We start from the raw sequence: 22,817 nt of genomic DNA, 5'->3' as shown, positions 1-22,817 counted from the left end.
GAGCAGAGACGGTCAAGAGGAGATTTGATAGAGGTATTTAAAATCATGAAGGGTTTAGATAGAGTAAATAAAGAGAAACTGTTTCCAATGGTTGAAGGGTCGATAACGAGATCTCAGCACAGATTTAAGGTGATTGACAAAAGAACCAGCGGCAACATGAGGAAAAAAACTTTTTTACGCAACGAGTGGTTAAGATTTGGAATGCACTACCCAATAGGGTGGTGGATACAAATTCAACGGTAGCCTTCAAAAGGGAATTGGGTAAATACTTGAAGGAGAAAAAATTGCAGGGATATGGGGAAAGAGCAGGGGAGTGGGACTAGCTGGATTGCTCTTCGAAAGAGCCGGTGCAGAATAGAACGTGCCGAATGACCTCCTTCTGTGCTGTACTATTCTATGAGTCTACAACTGAGAAAGCAGTCAAATCTGGACCTCAGACAAGAGCTACTTTGACAGTTCTCACAAGTGTGTAACAGTGAGATTTGGCTGTGTGTACAAACTTTTCAGAGGACACAATTCAGGGCGGCTCCGAGGTACCAGGTTGTCATAACAGCAAGATATGGCGCAGATCAAACGCAGGTTTCCCTCATCTCAGCAGCCTGTCAGTAAGAGCACACGGAGGCATGGGAGTTTAAAGGGCAGTCTTGGCCTCTCACGCAACTCCTAGCAGGCTAGCACTTAGTGCTGGCAGAAGCAGGGGCAAAACTGTTACTAGCTTCTTTTGGGGAAGGGTGAATTTTTGAGAGCAAGGTGAAGGATGTCAGCGTTCAGGAATGAAACAAAGACCATGTTAGCATGAGAAGAATTTAGATTGGCAGTTAAAGGAAAGGAAGATTGGGTGATCTGGAAACAGGGTGATCGCATGGGATTAGGACTATTATTTGTGTGTATCCCGAAATTCCTTCATCCCAACATTGGTGTTTGTAGGACATCTGAGGAAGGATGTTCTTGCCATGGAGGGGGTGCAGCGGCGATTCACCAGGCTGATACCAGGAATGGCGGGAATGACCTATGAGGAGAGACTATGTAGTTTAGGGATGTACACACTGGAGTTTAGAAGATTGAGAGGGGACCTCATAGAAGTGTATAAAATTCTGACAGGTCTAGACAGACTGGATGCAGAAGGAATGTTTCCCTTGGCGGGTGAGAACAGAACTAGAGGACATAATTTAAGGATAAGGGCTAAACCATTTAGGACAGAGATGAGGGGGAATTTCTTCACTCAGAGTGGTGAACCTGTGGAACTCATTGCCACAGAGGGCAGTGTACGCCAGCTCATTAAATATATTTAAGAGGGAATTAGATATATTTCTACGGGCAAAAGGGGTTAAGGGTTACGGAGAGAAGGCGGGGACGGGATACTGAATTAAAGGATCAGCCATGATCTCATCGAATGGCGGAGCAGGCACGAAGGGCCGAATGGCCTACTCCTGCTCCTATCTTCTATGTATCTATGTATCTATGTACCTTTAGCTGTCTAGGCCCACTCACTGGAATTCCCTCCCCAAACCTCTCCACCTCCCTCTCCTCCTCTGACCTTCATTAAAATCCACCTCTGACCAAGCCCTTCAAATATCTCCTCCTTTGGCTGTGTCGTTTTTCGACTGATTATGCCTGTGTAAAGCACCTTTGGAGGTTTCTCTACATTAAAGGCACTGTATAAATGCAAGTTGTTGCTGATAATCACTTGCGACAAGTTGGGCTGAATGGCCTGTTTCTGTGCTGTCATTCCTACGTAAAAAGCTTTCCACATTGTTCACTTGAATGCGAAGTGTTAGGTGCACAATGTGCCTAACCTCAGAAGCAAATGCATCCACCTATACTTAAACCAGCCATCCTTATGGGCTCTTGGAGTCAGACTCCCAATTTAATTTAGGCAACAGTTTTGTGTTACTTTTAGCAGTGAGGCTGTGACTCTCAATTATATAAAAGCTCCATCCCAGTCAATCTGTCTACAATATTTTTTGGAATTATCTTTTTGCTTATTAGTTAGGTTTAAATTTGTATTTTTTTTTAAAAACCTGTGTATAGTCAGGAGCAGACAGGGAAAAACATGGCGGATAACAAATAAACAAGAGAAGTGTTAATGCTGATAGCAGATGAAATTTCACCTGTAAAATTAACACTGCAGCTTGTTTTCAAATAGTTTGGGGGAAAAATTCAAATAAACTGGGGCTCTTTAGCTAGAAAAGAGAAGAGTAAGGGGTGACCTGACAGAGGTCTTGATTATGAAAGGGTTTGATAGGGTAGACATAGAAAAGGGCCTAGAAATTGGGTTTTGGTCTTGCCAGGGCTGTAGCGTCAGAAAGTTTGCGCCAGCGGTAATGCGGCAGCGCGCGACGAAAATTCGGGTGCGCCGGGCCTAGACGGCGGCGGGCGCTAAAACCCTCCTTTAGCGCCTCAAAACGGGCGTGAACTTGGGTTTCCCGGCGCTAATCCCCCGCTGCGGCACCCGATGCGGTGCGGCAGGCGGGGGAACTGCAGGCCTCCTCCTCCTGTTAAGGAGGAGCTGCCTGCAGCCGACAACTGTCCGGCGGATTGACCCGACATCTGAGCCCGGCACCTCGGGGAAGTGCCGGGCTCGCATCAGACACTGATCAGGGCCGCGGGGGGGGGGGAATGCAGGAGTCCGGGAAGGGAGGTGCGGGCAGGCGGCCGCCGGGAACGCGGCCGGCCGCCGCTCCACCTTTATGCGCCGGCGCACACTGGGGGAAGACTCTGTTGCCAGAGTCTTAGTTGCGCCTGCCACGGGCGAGGCGGGCGCAACTGAATTTCGGCTTGGGGCCGGGTTACCACGGCAACCGGGACGCTGCGCACACCGATGACGTCATCGGTGCCGGCGCAGCGCTACCGGTGCAACGCCGATTTAGGGCCCCAGGGAATTTCTCAACTGGCCATAACTCCGGCGCTAGGCCCTCTAGCGCCTCAAATGCGGCGCTAAGCCTACCGAATTTCTAGGCCAAGATGTTTCCACTTATGGGAGAAGACGAGAACTAGGGGCCATAAATGTAAGATGGTCACTAATAAATCCAATAGGGAAACAGGAGAAACTTCTTTACCCAGAGAGTGGTGAGAATGTGGAACTCGATACAAGGATTGGTTGAGGCGAATAGCATTGATGCATTTAAGGTGAAGCCAGATAAAAATTCAAGAGGGAGAAAGGAATAGAAGGATATGTTGATGGGGTTAGATGAAGAGGGTGGGAGGAGGCTCGTGTGGAGCATAAACACCGGCATCGACCAGTTGGGCCGAATGGCCTGTTTCCATGCTGTTAAATACCTTGTAAACTGAGAAATGCTTTCTACATCAAAAGGAGATATATGCTTTCACTGTGTGTCAGCCTACCATTCAGTGACACAATCCTACTGATGGACGATGGGAAACTCTGCACCTGCTCAGACTGCAGCATCTCCCTGATGCCAACGGAATGGGTCAAATGATCCAATACAGCTCAGGTTTTCGAAACACTCGGTGGCGTTACCGTAAAAACATCATCAAGAGCTACATAAAAGATATAGGAACAGGAGTAGGCCATTCAGCGTTTCAAATCAAAATGCCCTGGAGTCTGTAGGATTTGAAGATTAATTTCCTGGACACTGTTGCGAGCTAAAACCCAGGAGAAAAATCTAAGGGGCATTGAAAAAAATTTAGTTTTTAAAAAAAAATTCTCAGAGCATTTTTTTTGTTTACATAGAAACTAGGAGCAGGAGTAGGCCATTCGGCCCTTCGAGCCTGCTCCGCCATTCAATGAGATCATGGCTGATCATCCAAACCCTAGCACCCGGTCCCTACACCGACAGCCATCCCACCCAAGCCCTATCCCCATAACCCCGTAACCCCACATATTTAATCCCCCCTAACACTAAGGGCCAATTTTTATCATGGCCAATCACCTAACCCGCACATCTTTGGACTGTGGGAGGAAACCGGAGCACCCGGGAGGAAACCCACGCAAGCACGGGGAGAATGTGCAAACTCCACACAGACAGTCACCCGAGGCCGGATTTGAACCCGGGTCCCTGGCGCTGTGAGGCAACAGTTATAGTACAATATTTTGGTCGATCTGATTGTTTGCCTTCTTTCTAAGAAATTTGCATAAGATCAAATTTTAATTAATTTGCATATCAGCTGGCAGAAATTTGCACATCTGCCAAAATGGAATACAGTATTACTTAAGTCTTTTCTGCTCCTGGAAATTTTTGTGTTGCTGTGATGCTTTAGCTAATTTGTGCACGTTAGTCCTCAGTGGGGCAGAGAGTGTGTCAGCCAATGATATCTAAATCACCACTCTATTGAATAAAGTATATAGAGTCATAACGGCATAGAAGGAGGCCATTCGGCCCATCAAGTCAGCGCTGGCTCTCTGTAGAGCAATCCAGTCAGTCCCATTCCCCCGCTCTATCCCCGTAGCCCTGCAAGTTTATTTCCCTCAAGTTCCTATCCTGTCTCCCCTTGAAAACACCGAGTGTCTCCACTTCCACCACTTCCGTCGGCAGCAACTTCCACGTCATCACCACTCGCTGCGTAAAAAAGGTTTTCCTCACATCCCCTGTATCTCTTGCTCAAAACCTTAAATCTGTGTCCCCTAGTCCTTGTACCATCAACTAGTGGGAACAGCCTTTTCCCCATCTAACCTATCCAAACCTGTCATAATCTTGTACACCTCTATCAAATCACCCCTCAACCTCCTTTGCTCCAATGAAAACAAATCCAGCTTCTCCAACCTGTACTTGTAGCTAAGATCCCCCATCTCCGGAACCATTCTGGTAAATCTCCTCTGCACCCTCTCAAGGGCCTCACAACCTTCCTAAAGTGTGGTGACCAGAACTGGACACAATACTCCAGTTGTGGCCTAACCAGCGCTTTATAAAGGTTCAGCATAACCTCTCTACTTTTGTACTCAATATCTCTATTTAAGAAGTCCAAGATACCATATGCTTTGTTAACCACTCTCTACCTTCAGGGACCTATGCACATTAACTCCCAGGTCCCTCTGTCCCTGCACACTCTTTAAAACTGTGCCATTAAGTGTATATTGCCTCTCCCTGTTCCTTCTGCCAAAATGCATCACCTCACACATCTCTGCATTAAATTCCATCTGCCACTTGTCTGCCCATTCTGCTAGCCTTTCTATGTCCTGTTGCAGTCGATTGGTATCATCCTCACTGTTTGCCACACCCCCAAGTTTGGTGTCATCGGCAAATTTAGAAATTCTACTCTGTATTCCAATATCCAGATCATTTATATATATCAAAAAAAGCAGTGGCCCCAGCACTGACCCTTGGGGAATACCACTGTCTACCATCCTCCAGTCTGAAAAACAGCCATTTACCACAACTCACTGTTTTCTATCCTTAAGCCAATTCCTTATCCAAGCTGCCACTGACCCACCTATTCCATGAGCCTCAATTTTGTTAACCAGCCTTCTATGTGGTACTTTGTCAAATGCCTTCCAAAAAGCCATGTAGACAACATGCATTGCATTCCCTTCATCAATCCTCTCTGTTACTTCATCAAAAAATTCATTTAGATTAGTCAAACATGATCTGCCTTTTACAAATCCGTGTTGGCTCTCCTTAATTAGCTTAAACCTCTCCAAGTGCCCGTTAATTTTTTTCCTTGATTATTGTTTCTAAATCTTTACCCACCACTGATGTTAAACTGACCGGCCTGTAGTTACTAGGATTGTCCTTACACCCTTTCTTGAACAATGGTGTCACATTTGCCACTTTCCAATCCTCAGGCACCTCCCCCGCATCTAGGGAAGATTGGAAAATTATGGCAAGCCCTTCCGCTATCTCCTCCCCCAATACCCTTAGCAACCTGGGATGCAAGCCATCTGGACCAGGTGACTTGTCCACTCTAAACATACCCAGCCTTTCTAGTACATCCTATTTATCAATTTTCACCCCTTCCATTGCTTCTACCTTTTCCACTTCCGATATTTTGTAAGCATCCACCTCCTTAGTAAACACCGAAACAAAGTACTAATTGAGTATTCTAGCCTTGCCCTGCGCCTCTAAGCATATATCACCTTCTTTGTCTCTAATAGGCTCCACCTGGCCTCTTACTACCCGCCTGCTGTTTACATGCTAGTAGAAGATTTTTGGGTTCCCTTATATGTTAACCGCCATTCTACTCTCATATTCGCTCTTGGCCAGTCTTATTTTTCATCTTCACATCCCCTCTCAGCTGATTGTATTTGGTCTGGTTCTCCCTTGAAGAATTCACCTGATATGCATCATGCACCCTCTTTTTTTTGTTTCATCATCATCTCTATCTCCCTCGTCATCCAAGGAGCCCTTGCTTTGGTTCATTTACCCTTCCCTCTTGTTGGAATGTAGCTAGGCTGTACTTGGAACATCTCCTCCTTAAAGATTGCTCTGTTGCAGTTTTTCCCCCGTCAGTCTTTGATTCCATTTTACCCTGGCTAGATCCTTTCGCATCCCATTGAAGTTAGCCCTATTCCAGTTTAGAAGTTCCACTCTAGATTGTTCCTTGCTCCTCTCCATTGCTAATCTAAATCTTATGATATGATGATCACTCGTACCCAAGTGTTCTCCCACAGACACTTGGTCAACCTGGCCCAGCTCATTCCCCAGCACTCTCTCCCTCCCTCCAATTCTTCTAGCTCTCTCAAGTCACACTGGGGTGCAGTTTTACTTTTGAATGTGCGACAGGTCAATGCATGGTCGTGATGTTTCGAAAATGCAGAGAATCCAACACTTACCCGCTCATTTCTATGGGAGAAGCCTCTTTGGAAGACTGAGAGTGAAGGATCTTTTCAATTTTCTCCACTGATCGGATTACTTGAAGCAGTCTCAACACACACATCTGAAAGGGCACACATGTATAAAGCAGGGACGTTTGTGACTGTCAGTTTACTTGATGCGTTCAACTCGAACTATAAAGCACTGGCTTTTATATTCTCACGCCAATACTCAGCTCCAAGGTTCAGCTCATTTGGTTCCCCACAGATCACAGTGAAATGCTCAGATATTGCTATTAATTCAGAAACTGCATCCACATTGGTGCTCACATGTAACTGACCTCCAGGGATGGGCTTACTTGAGAATCAGGGGTATTTATAATCGGGAACAAAGAAATGGCAGACCAATTAAATACATATTTTGGTTCTGTCTTCACAAAGGAGGACACAAATAACCTCCCAGAGATGTCGGGGAACATAGGGTCTGATGAAGGGGAGGAACTGAAAGAAATCAGTATTTGTAAGGAAATGGTGTTACGGAAATTGATGGGACTGAAGGCCGATAAATCCCCAGGGCCTGATAATCTACATCCTAGGGTACTTAAGGAAGTGGCCCTAGAAATACTAAATGCATTGCTGATCATCTTCCAACATTCAATGGAATCTGGAACAGTACCCATGGATTGGAGGGTAGCTAATGTTACCCCACTATTCAAAAAAAGGTGGTAGAGAGAAAACGGGGAATTACAGACCGGTAAGCCCGACATCGGTAGTGGGGAAAATGCTAGAGTCCATTATAAAAGATGTAACAGCTGAGCACTTAGAAAACAGTGATAGGATCGGACAAAGTCAACATGGATTTACAAAAGGTAAATCGTGCTCGACTAATCTACTGGAATTTTTTGAGGCTGTAACTGGTAAAATAGATAAGGGAGAACCAGTGGATGTGGTATATTTGGACTTTCAGAAGGCTTTCGATAAGGTCCTGCATAAGAGATTAGCGTGTAAAGTTAAGGCACATGGGATTGGGGGCAAGGATTTGACTTGGATAGAAAACTGGTTGGCAGACAGAAAGCAGAGAGTTGGAATAAATGGGTCTTTTTCCGAGTGGTAGGCAGTGACTAGTAGGGTACCGCAGGGATCAGTCCTTGGACCCCAGCTATTCACAATAGATATTAATGATGATCTAGACAAGGGAACTAGATGTAATATCTCCAAATTTGCAGACGACACAAAGCTGGGTGGGCATGTGTGCTGTGAGGAGGATGCCGAGAAACTCCAGTATGATTTGGACAGGTTGGGTGATTGGGCAGAAGCATGGCAGATGCAATATAACATGGATAAATATGAGGTTATCCACTTTGGTGGCAAAAACAGGAAGGCAGATTATTATCTGAATGGCAATAGATTGGGAGAAGGGGAAGTGCAACGAGACCGGAGTGTCCTTGTGCACCAGTCGCTGAAGGGAAGCACGCAGGTGCAGCAGGCGGTTAAGAAGGCAAATGGTATGTTGGCCTTCGTAGCGAGAGGCTTTGAGTACAGGAACAAGGATGTCTTGCTGCAGTTGTACAGGGCCTTGGTGAGACCACATCTGGAGTATTGTGTGCAGTTTTGGTCACCTTATCTGTGGAAGGATGTTCTTGCCATGGAAGGAGTTCAGCGAAGATTCACCAGGCTGATACCTGGGATGGCAGGAATGACGTATGAGGAGAGATTGGGTCGATTGGGCTTGTACTCGCTGGAGTTTAGAAGAATGAGAGGGGATCTCATTGAAACTTATAAAATTCTGACAGGACTGGACAGACTAGATGCAGGATGTTCCCGATGGTCGGGGAGTCCAGAACCAGGGGTCACAGTCTAAGGATAAAGGGTAAGCCATTTAGGACAGAAATGAGGAGGAATTTCTTCACCCAGAGAGTCATAGAATTTTACAGCACAGAAAGAGGCCCTTCGGCCCATCGCGTCTGCGCCGTCCATCTAGCCCTGTCCAATCTAATCCCATTTTCCAGCATTTGGTCCATAGCCTTGTATGCAATGGCATTTCAAGTGCTCATCCAAATGCTTCTTGAATGTTGAGGGTTCCTGCCTCTACCACCCTTTCAGGCAGTGAGTTTCAGACTCCAACCACCCTCTGGGTGAAAAAGTTCCTCCTCAAATCCCCTCTAAACCTCCTGCCCTTTACCTTGAATCTATGCCCCCTTGTTATTGACCCCCCTACTAAGGGGAAAAGTTCCTCTTTATCTACCCTATCTATGCCCCTCATCATTTTGTACACCTCAATCAGGTCCCCCCTCAGCCTTCTTTGCTCCAAGGAAAACAACCCCAGCCTGTTCAGTCTTTCTTCATAGCTGAGGCGCTCCAGCCCAGGTAACATCCTGGTGAATCTTCTCTGCACCCTCTCCAAAGCAATCACATCCTTCCTATAGTGAGGCGACCAGAACTGCACACAGTACTCCAGCTGTGGCCTTACCAGCGTTTTGTACAGCTCCATCATAACCTCCCTGCTCTTATATTCTATGCCTCGGCTAATGAAGGCAAGTATCCCATATGCCTTTTTAACCACCTTATCTACCTGTTCCGCTGCCTTCAGGGATCTATGTACATGTACACCAAGGTCCCTCTGACCCTCTGTACTTCCTAGGGTCCTACCACTCATTGTGTATTCCCTTGCCTTATTTGTCCGTCCAAAATGCATCACCTCGCACTTTTCAGGGTTAAATTCCATTTGCCACTTTTCCGCCCATCTGACCAACCCGTTTATATCGTCCTGTAGCCTGAGGCTTTCCTCCTCGCAATTTACCACCCCACCAATTTTCGTGTCATCTGCGAACTTACTGATCATACCTTTTACATTCTCCTCCAAATCATTTATGTAGATCACAAACAGCAAGGGACCCAGCACCGATCCCAGAGGTACCCCACTGGACACAAGCCTCCAGTCACAAAAGCAACCTTCGACCATCACCCTCTGCCTCCTGCCACTCAGCCAGTTTAGGATCCAACGTGCCAAGGCACCCTGAATCCCATGGGCTCTTACCTTCTTGACCAGTCTCCTATGCGGGACTTTGTCAAAAGCCTTACTGAAGTCCATGTATACCACATCCACAGCATTTCCTTCATCCACACACCTAGTCACCCCCTCGAAAAATTCAATCAGATTGGTCAGACATGATTTACCACAGAAGGCAGTAGAGGCCAATTCATTAAATATATTCAAGAAGGAGTTGGATATATTTCTTAAGGCTAAAGGGATCAAGGGGTATGGGGAGAAAGCAGGGACCGGGTACTGAATTTGGATGATCAGCCATGATCACATTGAATGGTGGAGCAGGCTCGAGGAGCCGAATGACCTACTCCTGCTCCTATCTTCTATGTTTCTATGTAAAATAGGACTGACTTAGGTACAGAAACTGTATATATTAGTAGCTGTTTGTACTCTCTAATTCATGCTCGATCTACCACTATAAACAATGTTTTAATTGCAAGGATCCAGGGGTTCATTCTAATCTTGGCAGAAATAGAAAAAAAATAATTGAGTGCATTTTATAGTGCCTGACATATTTCTATATGCACACAGCTGCAACTATTCCAATCAAACAGCTGTGGCTCAGGGGGTAGCGCTCTCAGAAGGTTGTGGGTTCAAGTCCCACTCCAGGGACTTGAGCACATAATCCACGCTCACACTCCAGTGCAGTACTGAGGGAGTGCTGCACTGTCGGATGGTCAGTACTGCACTGTGAGAGGGGCCGTCTTTCGGATGAAACATTAAACCGAGGCCCCGTCTGCTCTCTCAAGTGGACGTAAACGATCCTACAGCACTATTTCGAAGAAGAGCAGGAGAGTTATCCCCAGTGTCCTGTCCAACATTTATCCCTGAACCAACACCTAAAAAAACGCTATCTGATAATTATCACATGGCTGTTTGTGGTATCTTGCTGTGCGCAAATTGGTTGCCGCGTTTCCTACATTACAAGTTACAACACTTCAAAAAGTACTTCATTGGCTGTAAAGCACTTTGGGATGTCCGGAGGTTGTGAAAGGCACTATAGAAATGCAAGTCTTTCTTGCAATTCTTTTTAATGTGCTGACTCAAAGCAATGTCAAACATGAATGGAGCACCCAATCGTTTCTGGGAGTTAAATCATACAAACAAGTTTTAAAAATAATGAAGAGTCTTATAGAAACTCGGTGAGAACTATAAGAATTGTTAATATAAGAAATATAAGAATTAATTTCCAGTTTTGATACACCATCGAATTTGCCCAATTTGTTTCTCTGCTTCAATATTTTAGACACATATGTAACAACAGCATTGATTTGTAACCCTAAAGCCAGCGTGTCCAAGGCTGCAGTTATACTGTATGTAATGCACGACTGCAATGTGTTAGGGTCGGTAACTCACATCTTGACAAGATAACAGGTGATCCAGATAGCATATTGGGAATGGAAGTAATGCCAAAACTGGGCAACAGTGGCCATTACATGATTAGATTTGATACGATCTGGGATAAACAAAATGTCTTCAAACCAATATATACAGGTTTAAAAAGGGCCAACTTCAAGGGAATAAGGGAATCGCTTAAAACATAAAATCATACAGCACAGGAGGCCATTTGGCCCATCGTGCCTGTGCCGGATCTCTGGAAGAGCTGTCCAATTAGTCCCACTCCCCCTGCCCTATCCCCAAAGCCCTGCAATTTTTTCCTTTACGTATTTATCCAATTTCCTTTTGAAAGTTACTACTGAATCCTCTTCCACCACCCTTTCGGGCAATGCATTCCAGATGACAAAAACTTGCTACATAACCTCTAGTTCTGTTGCCAATGACGTTAAATCGGTGTCCTCTGGTTACCGACCCTTCTGCCAGTGGAAACAGTTTCTCCTTATTTACTCTATCAAAACCCTTCATGATTTTGCACACCTCAATGAAATCTCCCCTTAGCATTCTCTACTCCAAGGATAACAGCCCCAGCTTCTCATCTCAACTTATAGGTGGATAAGAAACTGGCTGAAAGAGAGGAACCAGTGCGTATTAGTTACAAGAGTGATGTTAGTCTGAGAAAATGTCGCGTGCACTGCCCCATGGATCAATTCCGAGGCCCCTTACTGTTTCTGATCTGCATTAACCAGCTGGATTCACAAACGCAATGCAAATTGGTCTAATCTGCAGATGGTCTAACTCAGCATGTGGTCCAACTCAGCATGTGGTCCAGTCTGATGCAGCAGCCAAGGAGCTATATGAGAATCGAGAGAAAAATTGCAAGTGGACAGAAACGGACGGCACATGTACATACACCATAGTTTGCTAAGTAAGGTTTAGTTATTTGTAAATTTAGTATGTATGTATAAGGTTTTTCTGAGGTATGGTGGCATTTTGGAACGGTACAGAGTGGCAAGTTAAGTGAGCTAGGGTCACGGGACCCACTCACCCCACACCCAAGCCGAGGAGCCCAAGGAGCCCGGCTCGAACATTCTCTTTTATCTCTCCAACAGATATTAATCCAATGATGCTACTAAGAGGCATCATCCTCGCGGCCCTGGTGGGCCTCAACATCGCGTGGCGAGGGGAGACGGAGGATCACCACATCTTCGGATGTTCCGGGGAAACGGCGCCCCTGGCCCACGACGGGCAGGGCCTGCGCAAGGCAGAGGAAGTCGCTGGATATACCCACGAGGGCAACTGGCCGGGTTGGCTGGGATCGAACGCCACTAAATACTCTAATGACATTGGTTTCACTTATGGAGAAGTTTCACTATCGTGTCCGCGGGTCACGATCAAGGCCACGCGGATCAGTGTTACTGTGGGAAAACAAATTTGTTTAACGTGCAGGGGGAACGTCCCCCTGGATAGGTGGTGGTGGCTCAGGAAACTGAGCAAGGACATGGGGAACCCCAGAGGACAGTGGGAAAGGTTAGGGAACAACACTCACCGGACCATCACAGGGACCCAGGGAGGGCTGACAGTGTGCTGGGATAAATGGTGGGAACCCCGATCAAGGGATTTACGTATGTATGTGGGGTTCAGGAAAAGTCTGCCCCACAGGTGTTTCCATCATTTTCCACAGCCAGTGGCAAGATAACGGGAGGGGGATGGACTGGGAATCGCGCTTGGATGCATGCGCGGTCCCCTACTCCCCAATCGCAGTTAATGCCACTGAGTTAGTGACCCGCCCCCGACAGCCCCTGCCCACGACCCAAACACCACGGACGGTAACAGAGGGGTGCCCCACCACCACCAAGGGACCGGGGAACGGTTTAGTTTTAGTTCCGACTGATCAAATGGCTTACCAGGGGGTCCATTACACGGTGGCCTCGGTCATCCTCAACCTGACCGAGGTGCACCTGCCGGAATGGTGCCCCGTAGAAACAGGAAGGCTATATCAGGCCCTGCTAAAAGAGACCCTGCAGAAGTTCTTTGAATTTGACTTCGCAAGGGTCAACAGAACCAAGCTGTATACCGAAAGCCACAAGCAATGGGAGCAAGCAGGGAGACTAAAAAGGAGCACCGTGAACGACTGGTTCACAGGGTTTAACACTGGGTCGTCCATCATAAATAGTATGGACGACATCAAATTGCAACGGCAGGTTTACGGGTTAAAGACCCAGTTGAGGGGGATCCTCACGGACGAAAATCGGGTGGTGGGTTCGGAGCTCCTTGAGGATCAGGCTATGACTCTCCACTTAAAAGAGATCATAGCAGAGCTGGAGAAGCAGGCTCGGACGGTCAACGCTCTCATTATGGAGGACAGGAACGCCTCAGATCAGGCTGCACAGAATGAGGTGTGCGTGCTGTACGGGGCATGGTTGCTGGGCGAGGGCCGCAGCAATCTGGAGGACTTGAAACAGGGTTTGGTCCCCTCCTGGATCAGTAATAAACACCTCGCAGCCCTCCACCCTTTTGAGAACGCGTTGAGTCCCTGCCAGCTCCGGCTCGCTTCGGAGGCCTATCCAGTCCCGGTGGACTGTGGCCGCTCCAACCATACCATCATGGGGGTCGTCGTGCGGATCCCCATAATGAGGACAGCCCGACCTGCGCCGGTGTATAGGGTGGTGAACATTGGAGTCATTTGGGGGGGAGCTCATGTCCGTTTTGCAGAGGTCCCACCCTACGTCATTAAGTGGGAGCATGCTATGACGGGGACTGACTTCTCGGGGTGCCGTAGCCGGGGAGCACACATAATCCTGTGTCCCCAGCACTTGAATGCCTATTCAATACCACAATGCGGGTTCAGGTCTGCTGACGCTAAGCCTATCAATTGCACTATGGAAGCCATGGCACAGGGCCATGTTCCCCCACAGGTGGCATACATAGGAGGTGGGACATAGTGTCGCCACCGCAGCGTCTCACTACCGGCATGGACAGCACGGCTGGTGCGCGGTCAGTGACAGCAGCTTCTGTTTTAAACCCGAGGCAATAGTTCAAGTGGCACAGCTGCAGATTATCCCGATCCCCGAACCATCCACTGTTCACCTCACCGTTAAGGAGAATTTCACTGATCTCCAAAAGTATGTAGCACATTTTGGTTTTACGATTCCCCTTCTCCCAGAACGCTTGACCGCGCTGCTCAAAGCGGTCGCCATCTCGCAGAAACACTTTTTCACTTTGGAACAAAAGACCGTTGATATAGGGGCAGAAATTCAGGATATAGTGGTTCCACCGTGGTGGGACCTTTTTGATAATATAGAGGTCCCATCATGGATCCGACTGGCTTCAGACATTTTGGTGGTGTACCAACTGGGGATAGTTTTGTACCTGGTCTGTGTACAGTGCAGAAGGAAGGGACACAGCAGGGAATTCCCTAGTCAGCCAAATTGGCGGGGCCACTATGTCAGTATAAACGGGGAGTCGCCCGTGTAATTACTGTTGTTTTAATATTTTGGATTGTTCTGTACCTTGTTTGATTTCGCATTATATTGTATTATGATTATTCTGTTATGACTCTAGGTGAGTCTGTATATTGTTTAAAGGTTTGTCTCCAATAGGAAATGTTTTCTCAAACTTCGTTGTTCGGAATGAGGAAAGTGCGGGCGAGGTACACTCCTTAGCAAGGTAAATTACGGGGAAGGTCAGTTGGGGAGGGAACGGATTTGTGCTCACCCAAAGACATTTTATGATACAATGAGCATCTTCAATCGTCTTTGTATCACAGGGGGGACTGTAGGATTCGCAAAAATCCATGAAACACAGTATACGGGTAGGGCCCCTGAAGTGGCCACATTGTGAGAACACAGAATGGAGTTGGCAGTTCTCATGGCCCAGTTCAAAAGGACACACACACAGTACCTAACAGCAGTCTGAGTCATCATCGATTAGAAGAATCCAGAACCTTATATTGTAATGTGGTTACAGCAGTAAACAAAACTATTAGCACCTGGAGGTGCGCTAATCGCTGGCAGAGCGGTAACCGATCTCAGAAACCGCTGAGCACACACAAACGGAGGGACACTAAACGGATCCCCATTATGGCAAAGCGGTAACCGATCTCAGAAACTGCTGAGCACACACAAACGAAGGGACACTAATCGGATTCCCATTAGTTCGTTTTGCGAGCAGTTAAAATGAATGTGCTTGCTTTTGTTAAAGCAACCTTAACAAAGGAAAACGGTTGATTTGGCGCCAAGATTAGGGCCAGAAAAGAGTATAACCGTTCAGGTAAATCGTCAGCAAGTCAGTCTAAGATTCGACCAGAGTAAGGAAGACTCCTCCGGAGACGGTTCACACCGTGAAGTCCAAGTCCAGTTACCATCAGGAGTTCGAGGACCGTGCGGAACAGAAAACGGCTCGAGGATTTCGGAGGACTTCCAAAGTTTGTACAGGAGAGCGAGTCCAGGAGCCGGTCCCATAAGGAAGGTCGGAGGTCCCGGACGACACCAAGTAACAGGGTCCAGGAGCCGGTCCCATAAGGAAGATCGGAAATTCCAGACGTAACAAGAAGCACCAAGGTCCAGAAGGGTTTTGAAATTCTGGTGAGCATAAAGGCCCAACTCTACCTAACTGACATAATTGAGGGTTTGTAACGTTAAGGGTATTTGTAAGTCAGGAGTGTGATTTATCCCTCGATGTGCCCGTGCGCTTCCCTCACCCCCACTTTTAGCTTATCGCTATTTTAGAACGGTTTATATGCTTTAAAGTTATTTTTCTCAGTGTATAATTTAGTCCTCTGTGAGAAACGTTATTTTTCGTCTGCATTTATTCTTGCCATTTTTCTCTGTGTACATTCTCTTTCAAAAATAAAGATCGTTTTGATTTAAAACTCAATCTGTCTCATCTGACCATTTGTCTTCCGAGTCACGAGTTGGGCCAACACACAAAGGTTGTCTGGCAATAAGCCCAGTGTCTAGAACCGTGAGGGGGGAGCGCTTCGAAACCGTTCACGAGTAGTGCGAAAATCAAAACCGATTTAGCACACCATAAGCTCGTTAAAACGACCCCTTACAATATCCCACCCGATCCCCGTAACCCCACGTATTTAATCCCCCTAACACTAAGGGTCAATTTATCATAGCCAATCATCCTAACCCGCACATCTTTGGACTGTGGGAGGAAACCGGAGCACCCGGAGGAAACCCACGCAAACACGGGGAGAATGTGCAAACTCCACACAGACAGTCACCCGAGGCCGGATTCGAACCCGGGTCCCTGGCGCTGTGAGGCAACAGTGCTAACCACTATGCCACCGTGATGAGGTCATTATCTCATTGCTGTTTGTGGGAGCTTGCAAATTGGCTGCCGCTTTTCCTACATTACAACAGTGACTACACTTCAACAACAAAAGCAACATTTACATAGACCCTCTAACTTCAAAGGTACTTCACTGGCTGTAAAGCGATTTGGGGTGTCCTGGGGTCGTGAAAGGCACTATAGAAATGCGTATTCTCTCTTTCGATTATACTGATTTGTAGTGTTTAAACCAGCACACAACTAAAAGTACAGTTTTGAAAAGTGGGTAAACTGCAAGTGAATGAAGGCACAAATATATTTTATTTCCAAATAATTTATAATAAAGTTTATTTCTGTGTCGCGTTTTGATAACTGGGGCCACAACATCCTATCAAGTCCATTCAGTTACATGCTCCTATTTCTATATTAAACAGTATTTCACCTTTTTCTTTCTGATGTCATCTTCTTTAGCCAGACGGTCATCAATGGCTTGAATCCCTTCACTAACTGCCAACTTGAGGCTCTACAAGACAGGAGAGAGAGAAAAATTGGTCATTGTCCTCAGAAAATGCAATGGGGGGAAAATCTCATTATTCAGAGCAATGCGCATCAAAAATATCGTCTAATCTATCAATGCAATTAAAAGTCTGGTGCCGAGTACGCACTCATGGCCTCACACCTTTGAAAAGATGTCATACTTGCACTGGGCAACAACGATCAGCTACAATAAACTAATATTTGTTGTTGTTACAAATCGAATATCCAATTGGTAGTGTGAATAAATCTAAACAATTCAATTCCGTAAGTTGCAGTGAAAAAGCAGTAAAAAACTGAGCTATCAGAACAGGGATTTGAAATGGACATCGTTGGAGCTCCCTTACCTCGAATGAATTGGGAATCTTTGAACTTACCTAGAGAATGGAGCAAGTTCAAGCAACACGTGGAGTTGATGTTTTCGGGTCCACTGAAAAGCAAAGGGGAGGAAGAAAGAAAGATGCAGCTACCTACTCCTGTGGATCGAAGAAAAAGGGAGAGACATTTTTAACACATGGTCTCTCACCACGGATGAAGCAAAAGGTACTGAAAAGTTATTTTGACCATTTTGAAGCATATGTGATGCCCAAGACAAATACGATATTCGCTTGGTACAAGTTTCAGGAGAAAGTACAAGGAGCTAGTGAGTCGTTTGAACAGTTTGTGACTGAGTTAAAACTGCTGGCAAAAGACTGTGTATATGCAGATAGATAAAGATGAGATGGTCAGAGACCGCATCGTGTTTGGAATACATTCAGCTAAAGGGCAGCACGGTGGCATAGTGGTTAGCACTGTTGCCTCACAGCGCCAGGGACCCGGGTTCAAATCCAGCCTCGGGTGACTGTCTGTGTGGAGTTTGCACATTCTCCCTGTGTTTGCGTGGGTTTCCTCCGGGTGCTCCGGTTTCCTCCCACAGTCCAAAGATGTGCGGGTTAGGTTGATTGGCTATGATAAATTGACCCTTAGTGTTAGGGGGATTAAATACGTGGGGTTACGGGGATAGGGTGGGATATGTGTTGGTGTAGGGGTTACAGGGATCGGGTGGGATATGTGTCGGTGCAGGTTCGATGGGCCGAAATGGCCTCTATCTGCACTGTGGGGTTTCTGTGATTCTGTGAAAGTGACAGAGAAACTTTTGAATGTTGGGTCCGGGCTAACGCTGGACAAAGCTATAGACATAGCTAGATCGCACGAGATAGCCCAAGCACAGTTGAAAACCATAACCGGCGCCACGAGCAGCTCGAGTGAACAGACAGTGCACGCAGTTAATAGATACACACCAAAGAACACTGCCCAGAGAGCATGTTTAAGAACAGAGAGAGTTCTAAAAATTGGCAACACAAACATAAAACGCTTCAAAAACTGTGGATATTGTGGAAACAACTGGCATGGAAAAAAGGAGTACTGCCCTGCCAAAGGAAGGCAATGTACTAAATGTGGTACACGGAACCACTTTGCTGAAGTTTGCAAGACTGTTTTCGGAAAAACAGTACACACAGTGAGTGACAGCCAAATGCCAGATAGAGAGCCAAATGCAGAGGAACTGTTTATTGATTCTGTGTCACAGAAAAAACAGATTTCAGAGACTGAGCAAGCTTATGCCGATATTGAGATAGGAAAACAGGGCAAAGAGCTTAAGTTTAAACTAGACACTGGATCTCAGGTTAACGTGATTCCTCTGAGTGAGTATCACAGCTTGAAGGATGAGTGTGAGCTACAAGCCCACCTCACGCAGACTAACCGGCTATGAGGGTGAGCAGCTCATTGTAAAAGGCACATGTGTGATGAAATGCAAGTACAAAGAAAGCGACATGATGTTGGGCTTTTACATTGTTGACACTCAAGCACCTCCAGTGCTAGGTCTAAAGGCATGTTTAGACATGGACCTCGTCAAGCTAGTGCTATCACTGACAGCACCAGTTGAGAAGCAGACAGTCATGGAAGAGTTTGCTGACGTTTTCAAAGGAATCTGACTATTCCCAGGTGAATGCACTATTCACCTTGACCCAGCAGCAACCACTGTGGTTTGCCCACCGAGAAGGATACCCCTTGCTCTACGTAGTCACCTGAAGGAGGAGCTGCAGAGCATGGAGAATACAGAAATCATTGTCCGGGAAACAGAACCGACAGAATGGGTCAACGCGTTAGTAGTGGTTGAGAAACCACGTACAGGCAAGCTCAGAGTCTGTCTCGACCACAGAGATTTGAACAAGGCTATCAAACGCCCTCACTACCCTCTACCAACGCTAGATGACATCACACCCAAGCTAGTGGGAGCACATTACTTCAGTGTAATGGACACACGATCAGGATACTGGACTATCAAGCTCACGGAAGAGTCATCTAAGCTAACAACGTTCAACACGCCATTTGGACGCTACCGATTTCTGCGTTTACCATTTGGTCTTATCTCAGCTCAGGATGAATTCCAGCGGAAGATCGACGAAACCTATGAAGGCCTCGACAGAGTAGTCGCAATCGTAGATGACATCCTCATCTATGGCAGGAATAGAGAGGAACATGACAGGAACCTCTGTGCGATGCTACAAAGATCACGGGAGAAAGGTATCCGGCTCAACCCCGAGAAAAGCATAATCGGATCCACCGAAATCAGTTATTTCGGTCATCGCCTCTCAACTGATGGCATTAAGCCGGATCCAGAGAAAATCTCCACCATCAAGAAGATGGAGCCACCGAAGAACCGCGCAGAGCTAGAGACAGTACAAGGCATGGTTAACTACTTAGCCAAGTTTGCCCCGAGCCTCTCCGAAATCAACGCACCCATGCGTCAGTTGCTCAAACAATCCAATGAGTTCTTGTGGGACAAACAACATATGACATAGCATTTCAGAAAATGAATGACCTAATCACCTGAGAACCAGGACCAGTTCTTGCCTACTTCGACGCCAACAAAGAGCTCAGAGTACAAGTGGACGCGTCAAAATGCGGACTAGGCGCAGTATTACTGCAAGAAGGAAAGCCCATCGGCTACGCTTCCAGATCTCTCTGACAGTGAAATCAACTATGCTCAAATCGAGAAAGAGCTATATGCAATTCTGTTCGGATGTAAGCGTTTCCACCAGTACGTCTATGGCCGACATGTCATTGTGGAATCCGACCAGAAGCCCTTCGAGTCAATCATGAGGAAACCACTAGCCGCAGCACCACCAAGGCTACAGAGAATGATCCTTCAGTTACAGAGGTATGACTTCACGATCATTGATGGTCCAGGCAAAGACATTCCTGTCGCAGACACGCTCTCCAGAAAGTCTCTTAGCTACCAGGACAACAGCCTCAGTGAAGGCATGGATGTGCAGGTGCACATGGTGTACAACAGCTTACCTGTGAGTGACTCAAAACTGAAGGAGAGCCAAGCAGGAACAGAGAAAGATGCGCAACTCACACTGCTGAGCAGTCATACATGAAGGATGGCCTGAGGAAAGGAGGAAATGCCCTCAGAGCATATCTGAATTCTGGAACCACAGAGACGAACTGTCACAAATCAACGGAATGTCTTCAAAGGGGAGAAAATCATCATTCCTACCAGTCTCAGAGAAGAGATGTTGGCAAAAATTCATGCTGGACATATGGGCATGGAAAAATGCAAACTAAGAGCACGTGACATTATGTTTTGGCCCGGAATGTGCAAACACATTGAGGACATTGTCGGAAAATGTTCCATTTGTCTAAAACGCCGCCCATCAAATGTCAAAGAGCCCATGATACCTCACCGTATCCCAGACAGGCCCTGGCAGGTCGTCAGCTGCAAGCAAGTGCATGCAAAACATGTACAGAGACAGCAACACCAAAAGAGATACTATGACACGTCAGCTAAGCTACTGCCGCCGCTGCACAATGGAGAATCCGTCAGAATCCAGGAGCATGACTACTGGAAGCCAGCAGTCGTCATCCAGCCAGCTGACACTGAGCGATCGTATCATGTCCGCACCCCAGAAGGACAGGTGTACCGCCGCAATCGCAGACGCCTCCTGAACACCAAGGAACAACACCGTCATTCCGAGAGGATCAGTTCAACAGAGTGTGATGAACAGAGCAATACACAAAACACAGCATACTTACCTGAACCGGAATTGTTGACCGATTCAAGAGCATGCTCAATTCCATACCACACAAGGTCAGGACGAGAGGTCAAGCCTAGAGTTATCCTTGACTTGTGAACTGTCAAAGGGTGTAGGCGGATCGCTGCCCTAAAAAAAAACTGTACATCGTTATTGAAACGTTGAGATGTTGCTAGTTAAATGTTGAGTTTACTTATATGTTGATGCTGAGAACATTATGTAGAAGGTTCAAAAGTAATGCATAACATTTTACTTTTAAAAGGGGATGTAACATTTGCATATTGATTTATCATTGGCCCGCAGGCAGCTGTAAGGAATACCTATTATATTCACATGTGATCACATGCTGAGTTGTCATTGGCCTGCAGGCATCGGCAAAGACTGCTATTGTTTAGAGGACCCAGGGGCCCTGTCTCCATCTTGTCCACATGGTGCTGTACTGCTGTGAGTCAGATCAGACCTAATGCTTCATTAAAATAGTTTAAATTGTAATACTCCGTTGTCCTGCAATTTATTAGTTTTGTACAAAGTGTGCAAAACAAGACAGACACAAATCTCCTCTTAGCCTTCTCTGCTCTAAAGAGAAAAACCCCAGCTTCTCTAATCTATCCATGTAACTGTATGCCCTTATCCCTGGAACCATTCTAGTAAATCTCTTCTGTACCCTCTCCAAAGCAATTAAATTAAATCATTCACATATTAACAAGAGTATAACTCCCATTCTTATAGAAACATAGAAGATAGGAGCAGGAGTAGGCCATTCGGCCCTTCGAGCCTGCTCCGCCATTCAACGAGATCATGGCTGATCATCCAAACCCTAGCACCCGGTCCCTACACCGATAGCCATCCCACCCAAGCCCTATCCCCGTAACCCTGTAACCCCACGTATTTAATCCCCCCTAACACTAAGGGTCAATTTTTATCATGGCCAATCAACCTAACCCGCACATCTTTGGACTGTGGGAGGAAACCGGAGCACCCGGAGAAAACCAACGCAAACACGGGGAGAATGTGCAAACTCCACACAGACAGTCACCCGAGGCCAGATTTGAACCCGGGTCCCTGGCGCTGTGAGGCAACAGTGCTAACCACTATGCCACCGTGCTGCCTATACAGTCTTTCATCTTGGGACTTGGCACTCCCCTACCCATAAAATCTCCTCTTTCTGACAGTTATAAAGATCCGTAGAGAAATGTGTTCGACTAGTCTGAATCCAGTTCCCAATGGCTGAAAAGCCACAGCATAAAACTGCTGAAAACTCAAAATTGGCAATCTCACTCAGAGAGGCCATATTGTGTGTGAAATTGAGAAATTCGCATTGGTGCATGTAAAGGTTAAGCCCATTACTGGAAAGCTTTACGCTACGTCTAGCCTTTGATATGATTGACCTGGGACTGTTTACGTTATCACTGCATGGCAAATGTGATAAAATGTTCCATTTCCATCTCCAGAACATCGGAACACAAGCTGAGATTAGTGGTTATTGATTCACAACCTGTTGAGTGACGGTCACTGCCGCAATACTTTTAAAGATGGTAAATGCTCAAGGATGATATGTAAAGACGTACCATCACCTCTTCTCTCAGCTGGCCCAGTGGTACAGTCAACTGGTTCAAGGCTCTGTCCATACCAACCTGGAAAAGAAAATTACAGTAAAAAAGTGAGCGCAAATGCAAAACTACTAAAATTATTCATTCCATTCAAAGTAGAAAGAGTCTTACCAAATTGGTGGAAAGGTTGACAAAGTCTGCATAGTCTTTATTGATCAGTTCTACCATAGCAGTTTTCAGGAGCTTGTAATAAAGTTCCAGATCATCCCGAAGTGTCTCCAACT

At 46.4% G+C, this 22,817-nt stretch overlaps 1 protein-coding gene across 1 annotated transcript in view; it reads right to left on the bottom strand.

Moving 5' to 3' along the window:
• cog2 (component of oligomeric golgi complex 2) overlaps positions 1–22,817 on the bottom strand; it is a 93,664-nt gene that overhangs the window by 69,975 nt on the left and 872 nt on the right. Inside the window, 4 exon segments of the mRNA XM_085998184.1 lie at positions 6,731–6,834; positions 16,813–16,893; positions 22,552–22,617; positions 22,705–22,815. Of these exon segments, the coding sequence (XP_085854310.1) occupies positions 6,731–6,834; positions 16,813–16,893; positions 22,552–22,617; positions 22,705–22,815 (362 nt within the window).

The sequence above is a fragment of the Somniosus microcephalus genome, chromosome 9 (genome assembly GCF_052327205.1).
Source record: "Somniosus microcephalus isolate GS21.2 chromosome 9, FLI_Smic_1.0, whole genome shotgun sequence".
Lineage (NCBI taxonomy): Eukaryota > Metazoa > Chordata > Chondrichthyes > Squaliformes > Somniosidae > Somniosus > Somniosus microcephalus.
Note: the sequence above shows the minus strand (reverse complement) of the source record. Positions and strands in the feature narration are given on the sequence as shown.